The sequence below is a fragment of the Strix uralensis genome, chromosome 13 (genome assembly GCF_047716275.1).
Source record: "Strix uralensis isolate ZFMK-TIS-50842 chromosome 13, bStrUra1, whole genome shotgun sequence".
Classification (NCBI taxonomy): Eukaryota; Metazoa; Chordata; class Aves; order Strigiformes; family Strigidae; genus Strix; species Strix uralensis.
The window spans coordinates 15,127,839-15,148,995 of NC_133984.1; the positions used below are offsets into that span (position 1 = coordinate 15,127,839).

The window sequence follows — 21,157 nt, forward strand, 5'->3', positions numbered from 1 at the left end:
CAGCAAAACCTAGCAGCAGGGCCTATATCCACACATTACCAGCAGCCAAGACAGCAGCGTGAAGTGGAACTGTAGTGAGGAACTTAAACCAAGTGGACTAAGTCATGCAGTAGGGAGTATAAGACTTGATTATTTTTTTTCCAAAACAAGTAAGTGCTTTGGAGGTGTTAAATTCTCATAATGGAAAATACCAAGAATATAGTCTTGTACCTGCACTGGCTGGCTTTGAGTAAGAGACCTACAAAGCCAGTTCCACTGAGGAGTCTCAGGCTCCTCCTTCACCGTACCAGAAAGTAGCACCCAGATGCCCGTGACCAATGCTGCAGATCACCATGCAAGATGCAGCAAGCGCACGCCTGCGCTGCTGCTAACGGGCATCAGCAAGAATCCACGGAAATGAGAAACATCCTTTGTGCTATTGAATTAAGAAAGTAGCTATTGTCACCGGATTAGGCTTTGATTAATGCCCCAGGTATCAATCATTGTTTCATATTCAGTGCCTCAAATAGCTTTTTCATGCACCAGTCATTAAACACAAAGCCAAACTGGTGTTTGAGATCAGACCTCGAGTGGCCTACCACAGACCCAAGGGGTGACCCCACCACCCCTGGGTCTCACCTTCCCTCCCCAGTTCAGCCCTCAGCCGCTTCCCAACACCCTCCTTCAGTCACCACCTCCCCCGTGCACAGCAGGTACAGGAGCTATGACCGGATGGAACATGACTGTGTCTCTGCTGTGCAGCAGCTGCACGCCCGGAGGCGACCCAGGGCCACTCATCCTGCCTGCCCACGGGATGAGCCTTGGCTGCAGAGCACCCAGCCCGCTACCGCCTCTGAGGCCACAGCTTGCTCTCAACTCTTCACCGCAGCACAGCTCTCCCGAAGACGCGGCCGGGTGGCGTCGTGCCGGTGCTCTATGTAAGGACACATCTCCGGGGTATAGGCTACAGCACAGAGGGTGCGCAGGGGTTCACTTCAACACCTGAGCAGGTCGGGGAAGTTCAGACGCTGCACACTTACGTGGCTGATGCTGCAACACCAGCATTTTTCCAAACATCTCCAGCTGGGAAAGTTTAGGACATTTGTCTTTCCATAAATGTTGAAAATTTATCCAAAACTCTTTTTGATTCAACTGATGAATTTACTTTTATTTACCGGGCTCAGAGTGGTTCTGCTTTTGAGGTAAAGACAAAAAATGCCACAGGGTAAGCATTTAGCACCTGACACATCAAAACGCCAGAGTTCAGCAGCGTTAGAGCACCTTGCAGGCCTGGTTTGTACGGGGACAATCCCAGGACATGCCCCAGCCCGACACAGACAGCCAATACCCAGCCTCCGCCACATCCACAAGCCTCCTGCTACCTGCTATCAAAGTTTTTAATCGAGTTAAAAGTTACAGGAATATTTAAAAACACATTGCCCACACTGCCCCTTACACACAATTTGTTTTCACACCAGACATGATTTCCACAGCACCTGCTCTTTCTCACCTACCAGCAAGACCAGCTGCACCTCTCCGAGCAGGCCCATCCAGAGCAGTAATGTGGCTGCAGCACTGGCCAGGAGCCACAGAAAAGCTTCCAGTACAGGGAAGGAGCATAGGGGCAGATTTAAAACACAACTGTCATGCTTTTTTTTTGTGCAGGAAAGGGTTTTTTGCCCAAGAGGTAGGATTCAATAACTGAGGAAGGGAGAAGTACAGTTATGACGTTAAAATATGCAAGTAGGTTATCCTAGTTTGACCAAGTAGAACTTCACCTCACACTTAACAATTTATCATTGCTGGGCAGTAACTCGCTCTTCATTTTTAATAGACAAGATTGGCTGCAGAAGCTACTATTAATTCATATAATTTGAAAACCTGGACCACAACTGTTTTCCTTAAATGCAATTAACAGCTACATCCAGTAACGGGTACCTCGCTGCAGAAAAAAAATGAGAGCTTAAACTCACAGGGCAGTGCAGTTCTCAAAAGACAGCTCTCAGCCTGTATCCCTGCGGAGTCAACGCTGTATTGTGAATGTAGCACAAGGCACGTTGATGTATTTTGGTCACTTTATTAAATGAGATATTAAATAGTTTAAGTTTCAACTACTAAACAGCACTTTGAATGGTGAAAACACAGATAGTATATCGTCATACTTGAATGCTTCTTCTCTTTAAAAACACATTTCCAGTCCTTATATATATTACAAAACAGCCTTATAGGAAGAAGGGACACCTTTTCTATAGTACTTAAGATATTTAATACAGAACTGAAAAGCCATCTAATAGAAACAAAGGCAAGTCTTCACAGCTGTATGATTTCAGCAGCCAAAGCTGGTTGATGGACTGAAACATTACTATACAACTGGGACAAAACATATACAATATCACAATACTAAGCAAAAACGCTTTACATCCAAAGGAATAAACAGGTTACAAAATGTGGAGAATTTAGCAGGCAAAACTGTATTACAAGCAACATTTTTATTCGTCATCTTAAGCCATTTCACCTAGTTAAAACATCTAAAACAAATATAAAAATGAGCCTTTTATTATCTTATTGATGTATGTTCTGTCTTTAAATATCTGTTAAAGCTTGATGTTATACTCAAAGCACATTGTTATGCAGCTAAAATGTCAAGTGAGAAACATGTATGCAAAGTGGTCCAAGTTTTATTTCAATGCTTATCTCTGATTTCTTCTTATGCATTAGTCTTCTGTTATCCATAGTTTTGTCCAGAATGAAAAAAAATGTGCCTTTAAATGTTGCCTAAAACTTCCACATTTAAGTCTCTGAGTTACTGTAAAACTCCACTGAACATTCCCAGGTTTGGTAGAAAGTATTTCTCTTATTCACGACACGTAGGAATATCGGTTAAGAGTTGTCCAGAGTACATTTGCCTTCAAATGTTTGTCTCAGTCTCACATTTTGTTTCTTCTAGTGTGAATGCGTCTCTTTTTGCTCCCCTCCCCCCAAATTAAATTTATCGTAGAGCTGGCAAAGCACTAGAACATACTGAGGTTCTTTTGTGGTATCTTGTAATAGAAGAGTCCAAGACAGCAGCGTGTTAGCTGGTTTTGCAACAGATCAAACTCTGTTCAGATCACAAACCAAGTTTCAATCACAAAATGAAATATCGTGTAAGATTTGCATATTTAGATGCAAAAACCACTTGTCCATTCAGGGCAAGAACTCAAACTCCTGCAAGAAACTTTCCAGAAACCATAACAATTTTAGTTCATGTCAGCAAGTCAGAAGAGTCCAGCAATATCTGGAGCAAAAGCCTCCATCCACTCATTTCTCCAGACTTCTCTGTAGTCAATACACCATTGACTCAAATGTTCCTGTCACTTACTTTTACCCCCAGATTATAAACCTCTTGGGGGGCGGGGGGGAAGAATCAACCAAACTATATTCAAAGAAAAGTCCTATTTGTATTTAATTATCTTAAAATCTTCACAAGCACAAAACGTGTGGGTAAAGAGAGTGCTAATGATATATAATTAACCAGAAATTTATCTCTGGTCTACATTAAAACAAAACAGAAATCAATCTCTTTGTGTACTAAATCAGTTTTTCACACAAACCAAAGGGAATGGGGAGGAGTGCATAATCCAAACTCTTATCTAATAGAGGAAAAGTTATTTCACTGTTCTGGCAGCTCTGGAAGTTGCTACAGCACTTTCTATCAATTTTAAATCAGCAATGGTTCTGCCATTTTAAAGTTGTTCATATAACAGGGTTTGACCCTGACCACCGTCACTATTTTAACCCCCAAAATACCAGGAATTGAATTTTCTTGGCCCGTCTCCCATTGCCGGCAATGGGAAAAGACAGTAGCACCAGCATTAAGGAGTTAACAGAAATGTGCTTTGTATTGGACTCCGCATAGAGTAAATTAGCGTGTGAAGGAAAAACATCTTTAACTCTAAGATCACCATTTGTTATTCCTTCACATAAAACTGAAAATAAAAAATGGCAGAAGACTAGGGAAGAATAATCACCTTCCCCAAGTCACTATTTAAGGCTGTATACACAGTTTCTATATAACTGCATGAATCAGAAGTTTCAGAGCAGTAGTATTTAAGAATATTGCACTCAATTCTGTTTCAAAGAGTATTTTCAGTTCCTGTTTCATTCAGCATAGATGATATAGTATGAGTCCAGACCTCAGTCAAAAGGAAACTAGACTATTTCTGTTATAATATTCCCACTAATATAAAGAAATGGGTAAGCAGAAAAGTATTCCATAATTTGAGGAATCAACTCTAATCAAGAACTCAGCTGTTTACAATTCACATATGGTATACTGAAACATACAGACCTGCAGTCCTTCCTAAGCTTCTCGAATCTGATGACAGCTTTGCAGCTACTAAAAGCAAGCATAGGAGTTTAGACAGGAAACCTGTGGAGATGCTACTGTTATGGGAGGACTTGTTTTCACTGAAAACAACTTGTTATCTCCTGTACTCAACATATGTAAGAAGATTCTAGGCAACATCACTGACAACAGGGAAAACATTATGTCCCATTTAAACAAAGCTGAAACACTAATATGGAACATGGCATTTAAGGGGACCAACCAAACTATTTATTTATTTTTATTTTTTACAGTTGAGTTCTGTTAAGCCATTGATTCCTAAAAAAATAAAAGTTCATTCTCTGATTTTAACAATCCTTTAGGCTTTTAGTGCAAAATCACATTGATTTCCCTTGGGAAGGCCCTGGATTTTTGCCTCTCATTGGGGGTGGTGCTCGTTGTAATGGTGGTGGCTGCATACCACCTGACACTGACTGATACATTCCTCTCATATCTATCTGTTGGTAGTTGGAAGGATTCATGATCAAATTTGGAGGCTTTGGCATCATGAGATGACTCATTGCTGCTTGCTGATAAGACATCTGCTGCTGTTGCTGCTGATTGTACTGCTGCTGTAGTCTTCTGTTCATAAGTATCCTCTGAACACAACTGATTAACTGTGAAGGGAAAGTAGAGCTGTTGTAAGTGCACGACCTGCCTCAATGCTGCAAGTATCAAGTTCAGAGTTAAAATCAATTCGTTAGGGATAGCATGGCTGAAGGAAAAAAGCACCATTGTTATCACCATCACTAATGTGATGGTATTCACAGGCTGATTACTGTAGAAACCATTTAGTAACACCATTTAGGGCCAAGTTCTCTTAATGACTTGCCTATTGTATTGCATACAGCATTTAGGTAAATTGCTAGGGCAACATGCACTATACTGTGAAATTATTCCCAGGTATAAGTTACAACATTATTTGTCAGGTACCATTTATCTTCCCTTTGAAAGTCCTGCATGCGGTCTGTCACTAAATGTTTGTTTGCCTAAGAGAAAACTCTTCCCATTGACATAATCTGGGCAACTTTCAGATTCTGCAAAACAATTCTAAGCTAAAAAAACATTACCAATACTTTCTAAGATGTGTGTTTCATAAGTTGCTTTCTGAGCTCTGGGAATCAGATTTCTCTTTAAGCCTCATGACCTTCAGGACAACTACTTCAACAGAAAAATCTGCTGAGTATTTTTTTAAATGAACTTCCCATGGAGCCTCCTTCGATGAGGCTGAGCAATGCAATCCAACACACTGGAGAAGTCACCATCATCTCCTGATGCTGCATCACATACACCATTACACAATGCCAGCAAATACACACATTCTGTAAGTACATATTTATGCACCTAAACATACACTTCTATTTTATGAATGCACACATGCAAAGTCCATACTCAACACACCAGTTCAAACATGAACGGTTGATCAAATAAATATTAAATATTTTACCATCTGTTGTTTAGTAAGGACGTCATTATAGATGGCTTCTCGGCGCTTGACATCAAGCTCCTGGCTTGCCTGTCTGCTTAGTGCCAGGGCCTGTACTTGGCTCTCTGTGAGTGTCACATTTTCCTTCCACTGAAAAGGAGAAAAACCAAAACTTTCTTCGCACTAGTCATTTAACAAAACCGTAACGGTAACTGAGGTCCTGCATTATGTTCAGAGTTGTATCAAGAGTTAAAACACAGCCCAATTTCCAGTAAATGCAAAAATATACTTCACCAGAATTGGAACTACAAGTTATTAGTTCTAATTAATACTCCTCTAGATTACTGGGAGCAAGCAAGAAATGTGGCAGCCCAAGACAAAATAGATAAGGACAAGATATAGGAAACACATCTTGTTTGTGTATAATTATTATTCTTATTTGTAGAAAATCAGCATTTTCAGCGCATGCCAAGTAATTATGAATCTAAACTGCTAGTCCTCTAAGGCTCTATGTCATCTAGATACCATTAAGGGTTACTGCAAGCTACATGGATAATGGTCAGTACAAACTGGAAAATATATTCATTAATAATGCAATTAATCAGCTGAATGACCATATACAATAGTAATTTCTTTGCTTGATAACATTTAACGTTTTCCCATCTCCTGACCTAAACCTACAGTTATCCGTTTCACTCACTATGGTTGAAATGATGTCTTCAAGGGGCTGAATTCTTGCTGCAGTTACACTGTTGGTTGCTTCCACAACCTTCTCTCTTCCTTGATTAATAAGGTCCTGAGAAAAAAACAGAAAATTAATTATAAAGCATAGGTATAAAGAACACATTTCTTCGCCAACCTTGTGTAAGTTTTCTTCATCTTTGCCTTGTGTACCTAGACTTTAATTTCATTTTTCTCTCAATTTGCACAAGTCAATAAGTCTAAGCTTCCATGCAACTGAATTTCAGCATAGAGTAATTGAACAGCATGTATAAATCTGCTAATTTGTACAGTGGAGAGTATTTATAAAAAACTATTTTTGTACCCAAAGGTTTTCAGGTCATCACAGGAGTGCTACATTTCTAACCAGGTAAATTTTCTGTGATACTGACTTTGTTGACGTTACAGTTCCAACTCATTCTGTGTGCTCAAAATATTATCTATTATGCTAAATTATCTCCTTTAGCATAATACTAGCATATATTATGTATAATTACTCAGGTCTATTCAACACAGGTCTCCCTGATTTGCACACTTTGTTAGAGGTTTTCAATTCTTTAGCACAGACTCCTCACCAGACACTAGTAGGTATCACAAGACTTCAACTCCTGCAGTTCACAGCCTGGCATCTTCTTAGGAAGAAATGCCCTCAGCTACTACAGCTAAGATGGCAAACCAAGACCTGAGATAACTGAGGAACAGATCATGCGTTCCTCTCTCCAATCTCTTCTTGGACAGAAGACAGATGGAGGTAGAAAGCTAGATGTGGCAATTAATGTCTGCAAAGAACGCAGTTAGTTTTCCAGAATCCTGAGACATTACACAGGTATAGGTTTCTATGCATACAGGTTAGACCTCAATATAGCTAGACACACAAAACCCCCCCCTATTAAAAACAGGGCACAGTTATATAAATACCAAAGTATTTAAAAATTACATTATCCATTATCTGTGACAGAAAAAAACATGCAGCCTTACAACAACACAGACATGTTACACTACTCTGATGGCTACTTACCTCCAGCTGTTGATTACTCATTGCTGACAGAGCACCCAAATTGAAAGGAATATATGGTGTTTGAGAGTTGAAATTTGTGGGAAGCATATTGGTCCCAGTTGGCATGTTGAAACGCATAGTCAAGCCCTTAAAAACACAAAATATACTTATATTTTAGTAACACTGATAATTCATGGTATTCTATAATAACCCATGAAATACCATATGCAGACGAATCAGCCCTTAGAGAAGACTACAGGCACTGTACGTTGCATGTGAAGGCTAACCCATCTCAGTAAATGAAGATCCTTTACAAACCTCAATTCAGAGGACATTTTAATCACAAAGGAACCTAAATTCCAGTCTTGAGTAATATGCGAGTTTAGCTTAATTACAATTATTTGGCATACTAAGAAAAAAAATGACCACAACTTATTAGTATATCTTAAGTTGTTTAAGATGCATTTTTTTATATTGCAAGCCCACTCCTTAATGTTGAGTTTGACCTCACTGTAATCAAATTCTGAAGAAGCCAAATGCATAATTTATTAGCAGGAATATAAAGCTCATCTCCCATACGGATTGCTCATGGGGCAATTTCAGTGCTTACTGTATTATATCTTCCTGTTTCTTCTTCCTCACAAAACCTTCTCCCAGTACTCCATTTTCATTTGTCACCTATCTATTCACTCAAGATGGTCAGTGGCAATTTATACATCCACTTTTCGTACTTTCAGATTACTGAATACCAAACTTTGCCTTTTCTGGAATCTTCCTACTATTAAACTCCAGTTACACCAAGTTATCACATTCCTTTTACAGTGAAAAATCCCAAACCTGTAGCCAATTTACAATTTTCTTCATTCTACCACCTGCTTAAGTATCAAATAAGACACAATGAATAAAAGGAAAAAACCCAAAACTTTTAGGTTCTTTCTAGCAAATGCTGATACGTTTGTGGGATTGTGGCAAAAAGTCCTGAAATCAACTGTATACCTTTAATGGAGCTAGAAATTTCCCTCAAATGGTAAAAGAGAGGTATTACACAGAACACCAGTTGAGTTTTATTATGAAATAGAAAAAAATGTGTGCATAAAAAGTAACTTTTAAATGAAAGCAACGAAGAAAATACACAGAAAAGACCAGCATCGAAAGAGCAAACAAGACATGGAATCTCCATTTTTCATACGTCAAAATTTGCTTTACATATCCATTCTTCTATAGCACAAATCCTCTGGCCCTGTTTTATCTAACTTGGCACAATGAAGATATGATGCTTGCAGAATGTACTATATTTACTTTAGTTTCTCTTCCAAAAACTCAATCAATATTGTAGCCTCACCATCTCCTTTTATAATTGGCAATTACAGCCTAACTGCCTTGACACCCACGTATCTTCATGTGTATTATTCTCTATTTCCTGCACAGGCAGCCTAAAGCAGGCAGAAGCGTATCTGCATTAAGGAATGGGGTCATCAGTTTGGGTTTAGCTACTGCCTCTGTACTTGAACTTCCCCCATATTTTTTGCCTTTCTTTGACCTTCATGTATCTAACTGGAAAACGGCGTCTGAAAGAAAGAAGTACTGTTCGTTGGAGAACGTTCCTAAACGGCAACAACAAAAGAAGCAGCCCTGGGGGTGTTTAAGAGTAGGGTCGACATAGCGCTGAGGGATCTGGCGTAGTTGGGAACTGTCAGTGTGAGGTTAATGGTTGGACTAGATGATCTTCAAGGTCTTTTCCAACCTAGATGATTCTGTGATTCTGTGATTTCTTGGCCTGTAAGAAAATTAACTTCCCCCAAACAAACTGAAAAGGTAAGAGGTACTTAAATGTGGAAAGGTTATTTTCATGTATGTGAACCTGATTAGATAGCTTTACCTTCTTTTCGGCTTCATATTCTGCCCATGCTGCCTTCCTTTCTTCTTCAGTGAGTTCCTCTTCCTCCTTATGATCCAGGAGTGAATCATGTTCATGATATCCAACTATATACTCTTTATTGATTTGAAGCAGTTCTGCCAGAATTGTATCCTGTTCAAATGAAGAGATGATAAAATCAGAGGTCACTCAGTAGCTCTACTATATTTACTCTTTGTGCATGCCTAACTTACTGCTTTTGACCCAATTCCACAAATAGCAGCTCAGAGCACTTCACAACGAAACAAAATGAAAAAATAATTTAATAGTACAATTTTCCTCAGAGGGAGGGTAATGGATTAACAATCTGTTTCAGAGATGACAGTCCAATCACTTAATGAACCACAGGAATGCACTTAAGATTCCACAACAATAAATGCAGTTTAAGAACCTAAAAAGAATGGAATGTGCTCAATGATTTTTCCTTTGCTTAGGCTGGATACCTGAGAGGACCTATCAATAATCTATGTCTATAATATATAAATAGCACCTCTACTGGATTTAAAACACTAAGTAGGTACTTTGGTCCATCAACTGTCCACCAGCATCCAACAGAAAAAAGCTGCTTTCTTAAAACTGTTAAGATGCATATTGAGATAAACAGTCCCCCCGCATCTGGACTATGGAAGGTCAAATCACTGCTATGAATCTGATTTGATCAGCAGGTTGCAATTTAGACCTCTATATTCCACAATACCCCTAATGCATAATTGCTTTTAAGGTTAACCAAATTACAATGTCCTTTATAACGGCAAGCTATCGTGAAGGTTTTGTTCACAGGCATGCTAACATTTTATATACATATATATACACACGCATAAAGCTCCGGTACAGCTCAGCATTCAGTCTAAGATTCATAATACAAAAGCTATTATCTCAGTGAACTTTTGGACCACTCCTGAAATGAATGACAGCAACTACACTGAATATACTTTTTGCAGTAGAATTATATGAATACCTGCAGACCCACTTCACATCGTGCCCTTATTCTGCTAGGCATTTGTTCAAACAGGAATATAAACTGTCCTACCCTGACATTTTATAATCTAGACCAAACAAGGATTGGAAAGAATGGCTTGTACCCACAAGCAAACAGATTTTTGCAACAACACTGGGAACTGCATGTGGAAGTCCGGACCAGTGGTTTTGTCACAACAGCTACAGAAAGTTGTTTTTTCCTCTGTGTGTTAAATACTCAATTATGTTAACCAATTACATAAACTAGTCTTTGTTTCATCCTTCTACTATCTGGTCTCCCTAAATCTGAATCAATACTTTCATCACCAGCTCCTCAAGAAAATATTCAAAGTAATATCTGCATGACTAAGGGGCACAAGGAACAAATAATGGTATTTTTGGGATGGTGGGAGAGAAGGCAGAGAGAGAAAAGGGATGCAATAATAGGATATGACACAAACATCTAGATGAAGTGGGTGAAGAAGTCAAGAAGATATTACAAAAGTAAGCTAACACAATTAAAGTCTCTCAGCATACCGTAGCTGTACATCAGTGTGTGGAGGGTTCCTGGACATGCATATGCGTTAATTTCCATGGCAACACTATTATTGAAAACAATACTGGAATATAATCCACACTCACTTAGCCAACACAGTCTTCGAAATGTGGTTTAAATTACATCCAACTGTGTGTTTGCTTTTCTTTGTCTAAACTTTATTTTGCATTAACTTTAACGATGGAGCTTGAAAACCAGGATATGGAAGGTACTGCCATTTAGTTTGTTTAATTTTACAATTAAAAAAAATAAATTCACCTTACACACACACAAAAAAATCATCAGAATAAGTATTCCTTTTCATTTATTTAGCTGGTAGATAGAACAATGATTATCAATTGTTTTATAAGCTTTAAGATGAAATCCTGGTGATGAATGAAAAAATTAAGAGATACTGAAAAAAGGTTCTGAACTTTAAAATCCTCATGGAAATTAAATACTATGGAGAGATAAATGTATGAGAAGGAAGTCTTCCATAAAGGAATGTGAGTTATGTTGTAATTCATAAACAAGTTTTTCTCAACCAATTGAGCATTTAATACCAAGGTTAAAAATAAAAATAAAATTCAAATAAGCAGAAAATTCTTCTGATTCTGAGATCAACGGCCTTCCAAAATTCAAAAAATTGTCCCCTAGTACAGAACCTACAGTAAAACACATGTCCTGGCTATGTCCTGAGGTAATATAAAATAACGATATACTATATCCAACCGAATCGGAACTATTATTTTAATCTGCTTTTCCAATCTGCATTACATGACCTCAACTGAGCCAAGTTTTCATTTCACATAAAAATGTGACTGTGACTCTAATCCACTGAACATGCTGATCTAGGGAAGAATAAGAGAGGAACAGAGGGTGCAATACCGCCAGCTCTGAGGGACACACAGTGCCCTCCCATTATGTCTTTGTCCAGCTCCTACCTCAGATATACTATTCTGAGATATATGTATTGACTGGCCAAGGTAAGCCACAAGCACTGCACTTATCACTCAGTCCAGCTATCAGTATTTGTGGTGAAAGAACTTTTTCCTGTTAGCTACATATTAGCCAAGTCTACCCCAGCATACAATCCTTCGGGAGCTGAGCATTAAGAGTCTGTGAGAACCTACTTCAAAAAACCCAAAACAATAGTCCAGTCTTAAATCACACTGATTTTAAAAAATACTCCAGATCCACTGTTAAATTCAGAGCAAAGTAAAATGTAACACCCGAAATACAATCATAATACATTAAACAGACTTTTCTCATTTTACACCATCTTTTCCTTTTGAATTTACTCTACAGAAGTAATAACAAAACCCGCTTATGCCTTTAGTCTGTGTTAGATAATTAGTCACTAGATTTGCATAAAGCTCACGGCCTCTATACAGTAATTACTTCTATACTTAAATACAGCAAATTTGACTGAGTGATTATTCAGTCTAAGACACCTGTTACACCTTTTTTGTATTGAATTTCTAAACTACTCCTTTTCAACTCTGCAGGGATAGCAGGTAAATGAAATCAAGCAGTGGAACTTAAGACTAATTTAGTAATTCATGCGAACAACATTCATAAAAATATTCTGTTTTACCAAGTATTTACATTGTTCAAGATGCAGAAGGGCAGAGAAATGGTGCTATGAAGTTATGGTTGTAGTGCAATAGGCATTTTCCCCTGAGAACTGTACACACTGGCTCCTCAGCACTCCTCAGCAACCTGAAGGTCTTGTTCAGACCGCAAAGGGCAGAAAATTGCTGCTAAAATTAAAACTTGACATGAAACTTTGATAAGCTTCCAGAAAAACTACATAGGACATGTGCCGTATGATTTTTTATATAAAATAGCAACATTCAATATCCTCCCCCCCTTAATAACACTTTCTAAGAAAACTGGTCTTTGACTGAAACTTGAATTATTGCAAAACCAAAATTCTCAAGGATATATTTTTAAAAAACAAGTAATATTTGTTTCTTCACTCACAAAATGGCTTTGACTTTTAAAACAATATAGAATGAATTCTCCTAACCCATTAAAAGCAAAAGAACTGAAAACTTTTTCTTCTATCAAAGAAGTTGAAAGCTGTGTTAAAGCTAGGGGTTACAAGAACCCTCCTAATGCTCAGCTCTGAATCACTCTTCCTCAACATACATCATTCCTGGCTGCACACCTAAAAAACCTTCCTACTGTGGGGTGTCACTGAAGTCAAGAAGCTCTCTGACTTAGCAAACATCCAGCAGAAAACCTATTATCCCTCCAGGTTTTTCCACATTCATGCTTAGATGGTCGGAGAAAAGATGGAAAACATTTCACCTAATTTCTATTCATAATTCCCTCCGAAAAGCATGTTTGGAAGGGGTCAGTTCTAAAATGCATATTTTCAACATCTTTGTACCCATGTTCCGAGGAGTCTGTTCTTTCAGAGCCTAGTTGTATTTCCACTTGACACTTTCAGTATATTTACGTGTTTTACTGTGCATTTCATAACACTGCTAAGGATTACAAAGGTAATCCCTTACCTTACTGTACAACAATAAAATTACACAATAATGTTCAGCAGACTATGCTTTGAAGATGTAGAAGAGGCCTGAAGACAAAGAGAGGCAATTGTACACAAAACCTGTAAAAGCCAGAACTAATGCCTCTTTTAGCCTAAATGCATATTTTGCTTTGCTGGTACTTACAAAGGAACAGCCCAGTCAAGGGGTAGACAGCTCAGTGATGGAAGAGTAATACAGGTAAGTTTTAATGGCCTTTGTTTCCAGCTAAGAGCTGCAGAGATCAGATGGGGTGTACTGAACTTACCGTGAACAAAGCATCAGAATATCATGTGACAAGATCTTAAAGAAAATTTTAATCTCCAAATGCTATGTAATTAATCAATGTTACAATAAAATTCATAAGCATACCGACGTTTTTAATCAACTTTTTAAAAAAATGCTATGCTATGAATGTGTTAAGAAATTTTGTAATTATAAAGCTTAATCATACACGTCTGCTAAAATTACACTGAAATAGAAATAGTTAACTTTCTGATTTAATAACCTTGCACAATTTAGAGAATAACATCCACTGCAATATTTCCTACAGCTGATATTTGCTTCTGATTGTTTATGTAGGATTTTAGAGAACTGGATAGGCCAAATAAAAGACAGAATAGGAAATAAAACATACAAGTTAAACTTAGATATTATAAATAAGGCATGAGCCACAATTCAATTAAACAGACCACAGGAATCAAAGGAGTCACTGCAACTATGGGCTACCTCAGTTTTGTGGGCAAAGCAAGAACCTAATTGTGGATAAAATGAAAATAAAATATCCCAACCAGCTGAGCTTCACAGGGAAGACAAATGCAGCCAAAATAATTTTTAAAAAGTGGGATGAACAAAATAGTAAACATAAGTACCAAATGAAACAGAGTTTTCTGACATGAATTCCTTTGTGACAGTTTACTACCTTGGCAGTACGCACTGTTCATCCAGGTAGGGCAGGTCAATGCCAAGTCAGCAGAGAAATCACCCTAAATTTAACTATTTGCTTGGTACTTTTCCTTGGCTGAACTACCCAGGATTCATTCATGGTAACTTGCCACTTGGGCATATTTGATGGCCATACATGACAGACTCCACTCTGATCCTCAGACTCCCTGCCCAAAGCCCAGATTGCAAGCAATACATTACATGATGACAGCTACTGATTTTTATTAACACTCCTAGAAACACTTCCTCCCCACAACATTTTGAGGAAGTTTTCACCACAACAGTATCTATGACACATGAAAACACCATCTACCACGCATGCCCCAGACTACTCTGCCAGCCAGCTAAAAACGTGCATTGGGAGTTATGTCCTTCCTACAACACGTCACAGCTGCAGCTCCCAACTCCCGACTGTGCAGGAGCTGAGGGAACTCAGCATCCAGCACGATTCTTCCTCGCTACCAAGACTAATTCAGGGGGACAAAGAAAGGGAAATGTATTTGGGGGTTAATGGCTAGCTTCCCATAATCTGTGAGGCTATCAGGGATGCAAAGCCCTGCTTTCAATACATGAATACAGAAACTGCTAAAATAAGATGAATCTACCTAATGATTTATAGCTTTTTCAGCCAACAAATAAAAAAAAAAAGGGATTAGGAATTTGCACACAGTATGTACCAAGATGCACATCTTCAAAAGGATGAAATTCCATTCAATACCATTTGCCAAAACCATGAAAAAAACCAAACAGAATTCCAGTACACAGATTTGCTCTATTTACAGCCAGGAACTTGGTTAAAAGCTTGTATTCAACTTAACTTACACGAACCTTACACTAATGGTTGGAACAGAATTAATATGGAACTTAGTATTTAAAATTGAAAGACTAAGTTCGGAGTTTATAAATTTTCTCTTTTACATTATAGGTCATTTGTTAATTGATTTACTGTCATAAAAGAAAACAAGTAACTTCCAAAATATAATTACTGCATTGGAGCAATCAATGCTTTGAGTAAACAGTTGCTTCATAGGTTTTCAACCTATTTTTATTTTCTTAAAAATAAGTAAGCAGCAGCAAATGGTGAAGCATTAGCTATGAGTTTGTGAAAGCATAAATGTATATGGCATAGAATAACTAATAACATAAAAAAGATAAAATAAATACTATTAATTAAAATCTAAAGGAGTATGTTTTAGGAAGTAAAATAATTATTTTGCCAAAATAAAAATGTACAACATAGGAAAAAGGTAGAAATACATTTTCAGTTATCTGCAATTTACTGCTTACAGTGAGAAACACTGTAATAAAAAGAGCTTAGATACAGTCATTAAAGTTTGTTTTCAAGGGTTTTGAAACGCATATGTAACAGTGACTAACACTTACAGGGCTAACACTTCCTAAATCCCCCTGGCAGCTGCACAGACACTGTAGGTGGTCTAATAGACTGTTTCAGAGAATGGCTTAACTATTAAGAATGCCAACGCAATGCCTGACCACAATTTATTATATTGTAGTGGTCTACAGATAGTCTAGAATGGAAAACATACCATTTTTCCTTGGAAATTAATAGGATGTACAAACTGGAAAACCTCCCTCACCTCACCCAAGCACTGTAGAATGACCTACAGTAGTAACTCAAATTTAACCAGTTAACTAACTACAGGCCACACATTTTCATGTTACTGCTTACTAGCTATTCACCTGGTAAGAAGCAAAGATAATTGCACAATAGCTTAATGATGAGCTAGTCTCTAGCAGACCACATACACAAAGAGTATAAAGTAGACAAAGTACAAAATCTTAGCTTAATCTTAAATACAAACTGACTTGGAAAAAAAGAATAGAATAACTGAACCAGTTATTTTTTCCCCTGAAGTTTACTCCTGCCTGACTGTAAAAGTTACAGTTTTTATTTTTAAATTCAGTTAGTAGATTTTCCAGTTCCTTAAGTATTACATAGGATAGTGAACCACTACTACATAGAGCAATGACAATGAACCACTACTACACATGCCACATCCATTACCAACAGATTTAGGCAGGTGTCAGTGAAAACAAACCATTGCGATCCTAAAAGTTCATTTAGCACCGAGTCAGAAAAAGGTCTGACATCACTACTTCGTATTAGCTCAGGGTACAGAATATCAGCATTCTCACTGAACTGTGTAAATGATTGTCTACAAAAATGTCACTGGTCTCTGCTAGTACTGGAAACACTAAAAACAGATTACAAAAATCTTAGCTTGTCCAATTTTCCTCACTTAAACAGTAAGTAAGTGCAACTTTCTCCCTATCTCTACTGTATCTATATTAATGGTCCCTACAAGAACAGTTAAACAAGAAACTAAAAACCAAGGAGGCTTGGCTAAGGAGAGCATGGATTAATTTGACTCTTACAAAGTCTTACCTAGGTAGATGAAAAACAGACCGTGAAGTACAGTATCACCTCACAGATTTGTTATCACAAACTGAGGTAATGCTAGGTATCAGCAGCACCCACTTAGATGTTAATTTGAATCTTGGCTTCCACAGTTTCCTGCAGTTAAACTTCTATTCACTCTGTGTGCAAATATGTTTTTGTTTGTTCTGATTGAAAATTTTTGTCTTTCAGCTGAAGATCTTTTTCTTATACTGTCAATTACATTGAAGAGAAACTCATTATTTAGCTCATTATACCATCTGTTACATTAATTACATATTTTATTGTGTTACCTGCTATTCACCTCCATTCAAAGTGAAAAATACTGCTCTAAAGTGAAAACACTGCACTGTTCTCCTTCCAAAATCATGTCCTGAAACAGATGTAAGTTATTTTTATAGCATGTAATTCCTAGTGATGTGCATCAACTTACTTTTGGCAACATGGGTGTATCTCTCTTCTTTTTCTTTTCTGAGTTAGGATCATCCAGCAAATCTGGCTCAAAAGTGTACAGTTCTGTAAGTTCATTCATAGTAAAATGACGTTCAACTTGCTGTTGGTCAACAACCCGGAAAGACAATGACTGCTTTGTTACCTGACGATCATAGATTTTATCTTCCATCGTTCCCTAAAAAAAGAGATGATACACACTTTCACACAGATACTGGACCTTCTTATCATATAGGAAAACCACCTAATAGGTATAAAAAGAGCTAGAACAACAACATAACAGTACTCTATTTTCCTCATTTCTTTGAGCCTGTATCTATAAAGTTACCTGCAAACACTGTTTGCTGACAAAAAAACAAGAGAAAAAAAACAACTGGAAGCGAACACAAAGTAATATGAATTGTGTACAAGACAGATGTCATCTAGCTATTGACTAGAGTAAGAAATGTATTTTTTCAGTAGTGTTTTGAAGAGATCCATTTCTACTTCAATTCTCCAAAGTAGGATTATGGCCCAAAAAATGGCTATTTTCACACCATGTACCTTATTTTGCTGCTTTGAGCGGCTTGTAAAAAGGAAAACAGATACCATATCACTGGGGTGGAGAGGAGAAGGGAAGGGAAGCAGACAAGTCTAATTCATCACAGCTGTGTATGAAAAAATTAGATCCCTGATGAAAAAAAGACTTCTTGTTAAAAAAAAAGATGATGACTATTGGAAGTGTGAGAACAGCACAGCCTGTTCTGAACATCGTAATTTAAAAAGGATATCAACAGTTCAAAAGTGCACATAGAAAACGACAAAAATAGACTGAAGCCTGAAGAAAAAGCCTATGTCTGACAACAACATGTTACAAAAAGTAATCTAAATTGGCAAGGAAATAGTGACCTTTGATCAAGAGTCAGGTACTGTTACTGGGAAAAGGTCTTCAGTCTACCCTATAGCACCTGAAGAACTAGAAGATGAAACAAGATACTTCCTAACAGAAATAATGGCATTATACTTAAAAGAAAGCGTAGATGAGTGAGCATCAAAATTATTACACATCTTTAGTATCTGTAGAGTGTGATACAAGTTTTCAAATCATGACTGGATGTCTTTTTATAAAAAAAATTCTTGAGCTCCCTGTGTTTTCATTCCAGTTGGACCATCAGAGGTCCACAGAGCAGGGGTCTGTAGAAGACAGCTACACTGAGCAAGCCTATTGCTTAGCAACAACCATCCTCTATACAGTCTATTCAATTAAGAATTTTTAGTGCTGTGCAAATTAAAAAAAGCTGAGAACTTGGAGCCTGAGTCTGGACATGTGAATCACTGCTAGAATTCCAGAATTTGTTACACAACGTATCAGACAAGGTGGGCTTAACAGGGAATAATTTCAGTAGTTACTTATTTTACCAATCCTTCCTTCAAGAGCTTTTTCAGTAGCCAAATACTGCTATCAGATTAGGGCTGGAAAATAACTGATTAGTGTGGACCACTACAGACTTCAATACAAGTCCAAACAGTTACAATTCATAAATTTGATTGCAGCACCAGAATATGACAAAAATATCAAGACAGAAACCTACCTGAGCCAAAAACCTGTACACAAACACAGGTTTGTTCTGCCCAAAGCGGTAAACCCTGAAAATACTCTGGATATCATACGATGGGTTCCAAGAAGCATCAAAGATGATTACTCTATTAGCAGCCACGAGATTAATTCCGAGGGAACCTGCTTTAGTGGATATAATAAACAAGCGGCCTCTGGAACAGAGAAAAGTTACAAAATTTTAATGTTTTGGAAAACAACTATTGTTCCTATGTTGCTGTGTTACTATGGAGTTGTTCATACACTGAAATAACTCAAACACTTCATTAAAATACTGCATTAAGCATAAAACAGATGCAGATTTTACAAGGACAGCACTTTTAGCAAAACATAACACTCCTAGAAATACAGATCAGGGCCTTTTGCAAACCTACTGTTAAAAAACTGGTGGGTAAGAAAAAAATTTTTGGTTTTGCGTTTTCAAACTCTAATAAAATTAGTTATATCAAATTAAACCATAATTTTAAACAGGCACATCCCATGCTGTTGAAACTGTTTCCTGGCTAGCAACCTTTCAGGGTTACTCTAGAATGACACTGGCTCTTTGAGGTATCTGCATTTTTTTAATACCAGCTCACCCAGGTTCAACTTAAAATGAGCTCTTGACAGACACCTGACAGAATAAACTATTGTAGAGTATTAACACTGAAATATTTTACTTTGTTCCATTTATTTTTTTTAATTTTCTGTACATTACAAATGACTGCAACATAACTACATATTTTATTTTTTAAACAAATATAGGAAGGTGCAGCTCCTTAACTTCACTAAACTTTTCCAAAGTTTGTATCTATCTACCTATCCAAATCAGACCTGAAAGTGGATGGCTGGGAGACAGTTCTAGAGATGGCTGAAGAGAGCTGTATGCTGCTGACCAGCCAAGCAACTGCTGTCTCCTGGCCAGACCCCATGGAACTCTGACCTTCCTAGGTCCTTGTAGTCTTTTAAGTAATTGTAATAAAAAGACTGTCTCTGATCCAAATTGTTGACAATCTAAACAAGAATGAAAACAGCAAGGAAACACTGAGTAAGTATTGATTAGTACAGATGGAAGTAATCTCAGGAAACAGAAACCTAGTTTGCTGCACAATTTTTGTGCAAGTTCTGAACCTGACAGTGTTGTTATTTGCCTAGCCTTAAGGTCATTAAGCTAACACAAGTAACAAATAAATAGGGAACAAAGAGAGGAGGGAAAATTAAGTATATGTATCAGTAGAGATCTCACCTCACATTAGTTTCATCATTAAATTCTTCAGCCCACTTCTTTCTTGACTGAGCTGTAGTTGAACCATCTAAGCGATAGTAATCAATGTTTCTGAACCATTTTCCTTCGCCTGTAAATGTAATAGTCCAATTACTAAAATGCTGATTGCAGAAGTAACCAGACTGATAATACTGAGTACACACAAGTCCCTAAATAGTAAAAAAAAACCAAATATGGAACATAAAATATACTATTCTCTGACATTTTAAAACAATGGGAGAAGACTATAGGTTATTCAAGAAAAAGTTAGTTTTTGGAGGATATAGGTGCTTGCCGCAGGCATGCCTTGAAAATTATGTAGTGAAGCTAATAACAAAATACAAAATATGGAACATGACAGAAAATAATAGCAACTGCATTTGTGATAACAATGATTACCCACAAGCCTGCAATAGCTCCTACAAGCCCTAAACCAATTTTGTCTAAAATGATTCAAAATAGAATAAATGTTGTCAGTACCATTTTACCTTGCAAAAATCATCCAGCATCTATCACTATCCATTTCCTATTAAGATTCTGTTATTTTTTTACAAAAAGACCAACTGATATTAAATTAAACTCTTCAAAGCAGTTTTATACAGATTGGAATTTAAAGATACAAATTTATAATCAAATTATGTTCCAAGGTTAGGTTTTAATTGAAGTATTTGAAAAGACCTGATCTTTTTTTGGGTAGTTACTCTGGTTTTTCACTATTTCTAGTTGTATATACACATTTGTAGAGATATGCCTTAACTTGGAGCCAAAGTTGATTTTAAAATAACTACATCTAATTTTTAGGCATTATAGTACCAATTGTACTTTTCCAATTATCTGTGTAGTTTCATGTTACACAATTAGTGTAAGTCAGTCACAGAATCATCTTGGTTGGAAAAGACCTCGAAGATCATCTAGTCCAACCATTAACCTCACACTGACAGTTCCCAACTACACCAGATCCCTCAGCGCTGGGTCAACCCAACTCTTAAACACCTCCAGGGATGGGGACTCCACCACTGCCCTGGGCAGCCCATTCCAACAACTAACAATCTGTTCTGTAAATACTTCCTA

General features: G+C 37.4%; 1 protein-coding gene across 8 annotated transcripts in view; it reads right to left on the bottom strand.

Moving 5' to 3' along the window:
* Positions 1-2,040: 2,040 nt before the first annotated feature.
* Positions 2,041-21,157, bottom strand: part of ATRX (ATRX chromatin remodeler) — a 94,830-nt gene continuing 75,713 nt past the window's right edge. For 7 of the 8 annotated variants that reach the window (XM_074882519.1, XM_074882516.1, XM_074882518.1 and 4 more), the window contains 8 exons: positions 20,069-20,177; positions 18,821-18,998; positions 17,233-17,427; positions 9,368-9,517; positions 7,510-7,635; positions 6,472-6,567; positions 5,793-5,921; positions 2,041-4,962 (listed from right to left, as the gene is read on the bottom strand). In XM_074882519.1, coding sequence (XP_074738620.1) covers positions 4,684-4,962; positions 5,793-5,921; positions 6,472-6,567; positions 7,510-7,635; positions 9,368-9,517; positions 17,233-17,427; positions 18,821-18,998; positions 20,069-20,177 — 1,262 coding nt within the window. In that variant the 3' untranslated portion in view covers positions 2,041-4,683. Of the gene's footprint in view, positions 4,963-5,792; positions 5,922-6,471; positions 6,568-7,509; positions 7,636-9,367; positions 9,518-17,232; positions 17,428-17,792; positions 17,920-18,820; positions 18,999-20,068; positions 20,178-21,157 lie in introns of those variants that run through there. The other variant, XM_074882520.1, reaches the window with a different exon arrangement.